At 57.8% G+C, this 7,698-nt stretch overlaps 1 protein-coding gene across 1 annotated transcript in view; it reads left to right on the top strand.

Moving 5' to 3' along the window:
* ALOX12B (arachidonate 12-lipoxygenase, 12R type) overlaps nucleotides 1-7,698 on the top strand; it is a 14,834-nt gene that overhangs the window by 6,905 nt on the left and 231 nt on the right. Inside the window, exons 7-15 of the mRNA XM_006151759.3 lie at nucleotides 222-394; nucleotides 613-753; nucleotides 2,373-2,576; nucleotides 3,876-3,962; nucleotides 4,203-4,372; nucleotides 4,770-4,891; nucleotides 6,899-6,999; nucleotides 7,324-7,511; nucleotides 7,598-7,633. Of these exons, the coding sequence (XP_006151821.1) occupies nucleotides 222-394; nucleotides 613-753; nucleotides 2,373-2,576; nucleotides 3,876-3,962; nucleotides 4,203-4,372; nucleotides 4,770-4,891; nucleotides 6,899-6,999; nucleotides 7,324-7,511; nucleotides 7,598-7,633 (1,222 nt within the window). The remainder of the gene's footprint in view (nucleotides 1-221; nucleotides 395-612; nucleotides 754-2,372; nucleotides 2,577-3,875; nucleotides 3,963-4,202; nucleotides 4,373-4,769; nucleotides 4,892-6,898; nucleotides 7,000-7,323; nucleotides 7,512-7,597; nucleotides 7,634-7,698) is intronic.

Here is a 7,698-nt window from a genome sequence, read left to right on the forward strand (position 1 = left end):
GGGGTGGGGTTCGCGAGCTGGGCGCGTGCGCCCTCTGGCGGCTGTTGGGAAAACGGCGCCTTCGGTCCCTCCGACTGCTCCAGGTGGGGCGGAGGGCTGCGTTTCCAGAAACTTCCCTCCACTCTGAGTTCTCTCGGTGTCCGCTCTCTTCCTTTGCCCCACGCCTCCCCACCCCTGAGTGGGCTGGGCTGCGTTGTGACGCCCCTGCGCCGACTCCCCAGAGTACGTGGCTGACCACTGGGCGGAGGACAGCTTCTTTGGGTACCAGTACCTCAATGGAGTCAACCCAGGCCTGCTCTGTCGCTGCACGTGCCTCCCAGACAAGTTCCCCGTCACAGACGACATGGTGGCCCCGTTCCTGGGCGAGGGAACGTGCCTGCAAGCGGAACTGGAGGTGAGGTCCGCTTTGGCGGAGACCCCGCTGTCTCCCTCCCTCCTTCCTGGGCGTCCCAGTCTCTCCCCACCTCACCTGCCCAGGTCCCACCCACGCCACCGCCCCTCACTCCCCGTCCCTGTCCCCGCTCGAACCACTGCTACCCGGGCCAGTGCAATCCGCACCGAAGGCGCAGGTCGTGGGTGCCTACCTGCCCGCCCACCGCAGCTCCCCTGCAGAAGGGGAACATTTACCTGGCAGATTACCGCATCCTGGAGGGCATCGCCACCGTGGAGCTCAGCGGCCGGAAGCAGCACCACTGCGCCCCCATGTGCCTGCTGCACTTTGGCCCCAACGGCATGATGCCCATCGCCATCCAGGTGCCTGGGGTGTAGGCGGGCTGCGGTTGCCAGTGCCTGAGCCTCTGTGTGTGCACAAATATTCCCTGTGTGTGCACGTGCACCTATGTGTGAGGGCCCGTGTGTAAGCGTGTATGCCCCATGTGTGTGCACCTGAGTGGGTGTGTGCAAGCATGTGTGTGGCCATGAGTTGTGTGGCCATGCAGATGTCCCCACCTGCCTATGTGACCGTGTGCCAGTCTGGGGGAGTACCAGTGCAGTCCCACGTGTGCACATCTGTGTTACCATTGTGTGCCTGTATGCCACGCGTGAATCTGGGTCCCACGGAGCGGTCGTATGTAAGCCCCATGCGTGGTGTGCATGCTGTGTGTACGTGCATAGGTGACCAGATGGGGATGTGCTTGGTGTCAGGCTCATCTCTTTGACTTCATTCATTCATCTGCTTGAAAAAGTCTAGCCGTAGCCACAGGGTTAAAGGAAGCTGGATCCCATGTAGCCAACTGGGGTCAACACACCAGCCCTGATGGCTTGAGATACGCACCAGGTGCATATGCATGAGTGCTCAAAATCAGAGAAACGGAGGTCATTATGTCCATCTAAGGCGCAGGACTCTCACATGGCTGATTGCAGTTCGAGCCCCAGATCTGGCAGTTTGAAAATCATGCCAGGCGCGTGCACCTGCTGGATCCCATGTAGCCAACTGGGGTCAACACACCAGCCCTGATGGCTTGAGATACGCACCAGGTGCATATGCATGAGTGCTCAAAATCAGAGAAACGGAGGTCATTATGTCCATCTAAGGCGCAGGACTCTCACATGGCTGATTGCAGTTCGAGCCCCAGATCTGGCAGTTTGAAAATCATGCCAGACGCGTGCACCTGCGTGTCCCAAATCCCAGGAGGAAAATGGAGAAGGGATTGCGGTGTGCCACATGGGGGGAGGATGTGCTTTCTCCCTCCCGCTCTCTCTGGAGAATGCATATGTACAGTCTGGCAATTAAAAAGAAAGAAAGAAAGAAAGAACTTACTGTGGGCTAGGCCTCTGCTGGAAATACTGAATTAGTCAGACCTAGCTGCTGCCTTGGGAGTGTGGTGTGACAAGAAAAGAAAAAAACGTGTTTCTTTCTCAACGTCCTTGGAGCACCAGGTCTTGACTGGTCCCCTCAGAAGGATGATTTTTTTTCTAAGGACGTTGAGAAAGAAACACTTTTTTTTTTTCTTTTCTTAGATGACTTAGAAAAAGTCATCCTTCTGAGGGGACCAGTCAAGCCCTAGTGCTCCTGGGTTATTGGGGGATAGTGTAGGCTGGATTACAGTGAGCCGCTCCCCTGAGGGGCTGGGCTCTCTTGTACAGTGCATGACCGGTACTCCTGAAGGTGGCAGCCATGGGGCTGAGGTAAGAAAGACGTCTCAGAGGGAGCAGCTTGTCAACTGGCAACTGGTTCTTGCAGAATGAATGGGGCAGGGAGGAGGTAGTCCAGACAGAGGGCATAGTAGGTAGGGAAGAAGGGCCTAGTGTGCTTGGGCTCAGGGACTAGCTGGTGTACTCCTCAGACTCCATTCAGCCTCCCTCCCGCAGTAGGGGCCTTCGTGTGAGTGGGTCTCTGCTGTCACTCATCCTCCCTCTCTTCCCACCCCCAGCTCAGCCAGACCCCTGGGCCTGACTGCCCCATCTTCCTGCCCAACGACTCTGAGTGGGACTGGCTGCTGGCTAAGACGTGGGTGCGCTACGCTGAGTTCTACTGCCACGAGGCCATCTCCCACCTGCTGGAGACCCACCTCATTGCAGAGGCCTTCTGCCTGGCCATGCTGAGGAACCTCCCCATGTGCCACCCGCTCTACAAGGTGTGGGCCCAGGAAAGGGGCCTCCAGGGAACACCGCTGCCCCTACACTCAGTAGCCAGAGGGTGTCCAGTTAGCCTTCGTGAGGCATCTGGGCACCCACAAGAAGGGGCTTGGCAGGGCTAGACGGGGCACAATGCTTTCCAAGGCACTCACACTCAGGAGGGTTCCTGGGTCAAGTTTGGAGCCCTCCCTGGGTATGAGGGGTGCACAAGTGCCCACGGTCCTGGCTGGCTAAAGCTGGGAGTGGCTCTTGGCATTAAAACTTTTGGGGAGCTCTCTCTCTAGCTCATGGGAGAAATAAATGTTCATTAATTATTTTTTCTCTCTCTAGCTCATGGGAGAAATAAATGTTAATTATTTTTTTTAAAGAAAGGGTTGAGGAACCAGCAGTTAGTGTAATGGCTATGTTGCTGAACTCCCATTTAGCTGACTGTGGTTCGAGTCCTAGACCTTGTGACTTAGACTCACACCGGGTGTGTGTGCGTGCGTGCCCAAGATCCCGAGAGGAGAATGGAGGAGAAGGGATTGCAGCGTGGCCATCCCCTCTGGGGGGTGATTTCTTGCTTTCTATCTCTCTGTCTTTCTGGCAAGCGCTTGCACCCTGTAGCAAATATCTCTCCAAAAAAAAAGGGTTGGGGGGATCAGCAGTTGGCGTAATGGCTATGTCACTGAACTCCCGTGTAGTTGACCATGGTTCGAATCTTGGACCTGGTGGCTTAAACTCATGCTGGGCATGTGTGTGTGTGTGCCCAAGATCCTGAGAGGAGAATGGAGGAGAAGGGACTGCGGCGTGGCCATACCCCCTGGGGGGTGACTTCTCGCTTTCTGTTTTTCTGTCTCTCTCTGGCTTTCTAGTGAGCACATGCGCCCTATAGCAAAAATCTCTCAGAAAGAAGGAAAGAAAGAAAGGAAGAGAGAAAGAAAGGGTTGGGATCAGCAGATGACATAATGATTACGTCACTGGACTCCTACATAGTTGGCCACAGTTCGAGTCCCGGACCCAGTGGCTTAAAACTAATGCAGGGCGCATGTGTGTCCATGCCCAAAAATCTGAGAGGAGAACGGAAGGGAAGAGATTGTGGCATGGCCATCTCCCCCAGGGGGGCGATATTTTTCTTTCTCTCTCCAGCAAGTGCATGCACCCTATAGCAAAAATCTCTCTTAAAACAAAAACTAAAAGTAAAGGGCTTGGGGTGGGGATCTCCCAAAGTGAAGGGGTCTGATGTTCCAGAAGTGGGGGTGCCGAGGCCCCTTGAGGCATCGCCAACCGTCTCTCGCTGTCCTTATTGCTTCCCCCAGCTCCTCATCCCCCACACAAGATACACCATCCAGATCAACAGCATCGGGCGGGCCCTCCTCCTCAATGAGGGGGGCCTCTCCGCCAGGGTAAGACTTTTGTCCCCAATGCCAGTCAGACCTGGCTTTCCTCTGGCCTTCACAGTTAGACTAAAAGCAGGACTTCCACTTGTCTTTGGATCATGACGGGGAGGGGTGGAGGCGATTGGCTACAGTGGGCACAGTGTCTGGAGGGCACAAAGGTGGGGCTGGGTGTGCTGGTCTGGAAGCCCTAAGTAGGGGACGGGAAGGGATGGCCGTCCTACTCCAGGGTCTGCTTCCTCCTCACAGGGCATGTCCCTAGGCCTGGAGGGCTTTGCCGAGGCGATGGTGCGGGCTCTGTCAGAGATCACCTATGACAACCTCTACCTCCCCGATGACTTTGTGAAGCGGGGGGTTCAGGATCTGCCCGGATACTACTACCGTGATGACAGCTTGGCCGTGTGGGATGCATTGGAGAGGTGAGGACGGGACGCCTGGGGATGTGGGAGGGGCTGTAAGGAGTTTTTAGGGACCTGGGTGTGTGTTGGGGGAGATCTGGTGTCATCCAGGGGCTTGGCCTAGGGACACAGTCTGGGTTCCACCTGTCCATCAGACTCCTATCCCCCAGGCCTGTCAGGCCCCTTCCCTGTTCTGGGCCCAGCCCACCTCTGTCTGGGTTCTGAGCTCCTATGGACCTCGCCTGCCCCTTGGAGTACTTCTGACCTTGCCAAGCCGCCATCTCCACCTTTGCCCCATAGCACTTTCCCCCCCAGGCCTAGGCCAGCTCTGGGGGGCCAGCCAAGGCCAGGGCAGCCTTGGGGAGGTGGGAGAAACACGGGAGGGAGGATTCAAACCACGGCCCTGTCCCCTGGCCAGGTACGTGACAGAGATCATCACCTATTATTACCCGAACGACGCGGCCGTGGAGGGTGATCCGGAATTGCAGTCCTGGGTGCAGGAGATATTCAAGGAGTGCCTCCTCGGGCGTGAGAGCTCAGGTATGGGCCTGGCTTCCGGGGCCTGGCACGCAGCAGAGACCGGGGTAAGAGGGTGGCCCCTAGGCAGATCTGTCAGCGCCCTCCAGGCTGGATCAGAACATACTCCATTACGGGCTGAAGGGGGCCACATCGCTGCCCTAGGATTTGACAGGGCCCGCCCTGGCCCCTGAAGCAGCGGCATCTCAGGAAGGTTGGGGGAGAGGACATGGCTGACTGCCAGTCTCTGAGCTGTGAGTCATCTGCACAGAGACCTGGAGGGGCCCAGTCCCCTACTCTGGAAACAGCTTTGTAGATTAAGATGGGGTGTGAGGTCCAGCAGGAGCAGAGTATACTGGAAGTCGGGGAGCCGGTGGGGAGCTGGCAGGCCCCAGGAGAGGCTGGAAAGCATGCTGGGGTCATTTCACAGGGACACACGTGCATCAATGAGCATCTGCAGTGGGACACTGTGCTGGTTATGGAGGAAGCAGAGAATGGACTCCTGCCCTCCAGGAGTTCATGGTCGGGTTGGGGGTGTCTCACTCCAGTACGGACAGAGTGACACCATAGCAGGCTGGTGCAGTGTGGGGACGGGGCTATGGGAGCTCAGGAGAGGCACCTAACCCAACCTGGAGAGGGGTGGCGGGAAGGGGTGGGGACAGAGAGCAGCATCTAAGACCTAGCTGAGATCTCATTTCTCGGCTAGTATCCTAATATCCGGCTAAGGCCCCATGATGGGGTGGTTAGCCAAGACCACAGAGGCGGGGTTGGAGAGTTCTGAGTTGGAATGTCGGAAAGCCAGACAGGAGTGCTGGGATCGGCTTGCTGGGATTCCTTGGGACGGGAGCTTTGGGTGGAGGTGGGCAGGCTCTCTAGGACGAAGGCTGAAGGCTGGAGCAGAGGTCAGGGTGCACAGCCCAGTTGAGTCTGAATTACCTGGAATGCCAGAGGGAGCCATGGAGGGGTTTGCAAGATCAGATGTATGCGTTAGACCATCAGGCTGCTAAGCTCGTCAGGTGGTTAATGAGACTGGACCCCAAAAGGCTGACTGTGGTTCAAATCTTGGACCTTTAGCCCGAAAAACATGCCAGTGTGTGTGGGTGCATGCCCCAAATTCCGAGAGGAGAATGGAGGAGAAGGGATTGTGGCATAGCCATCCCCCTGGAGGGTCACTTCTCATTTTCTCTCTCTGGCGAGTGCACCTGCTCTATAATAAAAAACTTTAAAAACAAAAGTTATCAGGCAGCACCAAGGTCAGAGGCAGTTTGGGAAGTTGTTATGGTGCCCAGGAGGGTGGTGACAGGGACCTGACATGGGTGAGGGCCATGGGAACACAGAGAATTCCAGAGCCAGTTGGGAGCTGGAAATGACTCGGTTTGGTTTGGGATGAGGGTGGAGTGGGGGAGGGAGGGGCCAATGGTGACTCCCAGGTTTCGGGCTTTTGCAACTGGGTGGATGGTGTGTGTCATCTCTTGAGCTGAGGCCTCCATGGAGGAAGACCGATGGGTCTGGTGTGAGTATGTGGGGCTATTGGAACCTGGGGTCACCATGGCAACCAGGACTGGCCACGCATATGGGACAACAGGAAAGAGAAAAAGCAGTTTGGTAGGGAAAAAGGTGCGGCCGAAGCCAGGCTACCACTGGAGAGTGAACGGGGGAGTCTAAGGGAGGATGGGGGAAGCCAGTAGGGGGCTGAGCTCAGTTAAGGCAAGAAGGCCTCCCCACCTGTCACCTGCCCTCCAGGCCTGGGACCACAGGGGGTGGTAGGGGAGCTGGAAGAGATCTGAGGATCCCACCTCAAATACATGCCAGGGGCTACCCAGGAGGAGCCAGCCGGGTCCCTGTTCCTGCCCACCCCTCAGCCCTGTGGTCTAAATGGTGAAAGAAAGACGGGGTGGTGGCCAGAGAAGGGCCTGAGGGCGGGATGAGTGTGTGGATGATGGGCAAGACCGAGCTAAAGCGAGCTTGGTGGCGCCCTCTGCTGGGCAGCCAGGACCAGGGCAAGGCTGACGTCGGGCCTTTCCCCATCAGGCTTCCCCACCTGCCTGCGCACTGTGCCCGAGCTAATCCGATACATCACCATCGTCATCTACACCTGCTCTGCCAAGCACGCAGCTGTCAACACGGGCCAGGTACCTGTGCTCACCAGTCAGCCCCAGCCCAGCCCCAGCTCCCCTAGACCATCACAGACCCGACCTCACACACAGCCTCCCCGTGATTCTAATCTAGTCCAGTTTGTCTGAACCCTGAGTCCCAGCTTCAACCCCAGTCCCAGCTCCAACTCAGCCCCCACCCTCACCTCAGCCCCAGCCCCGGCCCTCACCTCAAGGTAGTCCCAACCCAGCCCCGACCCTGGGGCAGGTCGTCAGCGATGGGAAAGATGCTGCTTAGAGCCTGGTGGAAGGGAACCCCTGGGGTGCTCTCTGACCCAGGGCCTCTCCTCTACCCCGCTGCAGCTGGAGTTCACTTCCTGGATGCCCAATTTCCCATCATCCATGCGGAACCCCCCGATGCAGGCCAAGGGGCTGACCACCCAGGAGACCTTCATGGACACGTTGCCGGATGTGAAGACCACCTGCATCACGCTGCTGGTGCTCTGGACACTGAGCAGGGAGCCTGACGACAGGGTGCGAGTGGGAGTGCGGTGTGTGTGTGGGGGGGTGGTATAGGCAGGGGCCAGGAGCCTGGGGGACAAGGAGAGCTGAGGACAGTGTCAAGGGCGGCGCGGAGCAGGGTGCGAGAGGCCCCAAGGGCAGGGATGGAGGGGCGGAGAGGTGGGGCCTCTGGCCAGACCCGGGCGGCGGGGCTGGGGGCGTGGGCGGGGCTGCGTC

The sequence above is a fragment of the Tupaia chinensis genome, unplaced genomic scaffold, assembly GCF_000334495.1.
Source record: "Tupaia chinensis unplaced genomic scaffold, TupChi_1.0 Scaffold000330_1, whole genome shotgun sequence".
Classification (NCBI taxonomy): domain Eukaryota; kingdom Metazoa; phylum Chordata; class Mammalia; order Scandentia; family Tupaiidae; genus Tupaia; species Tupaia belangeri.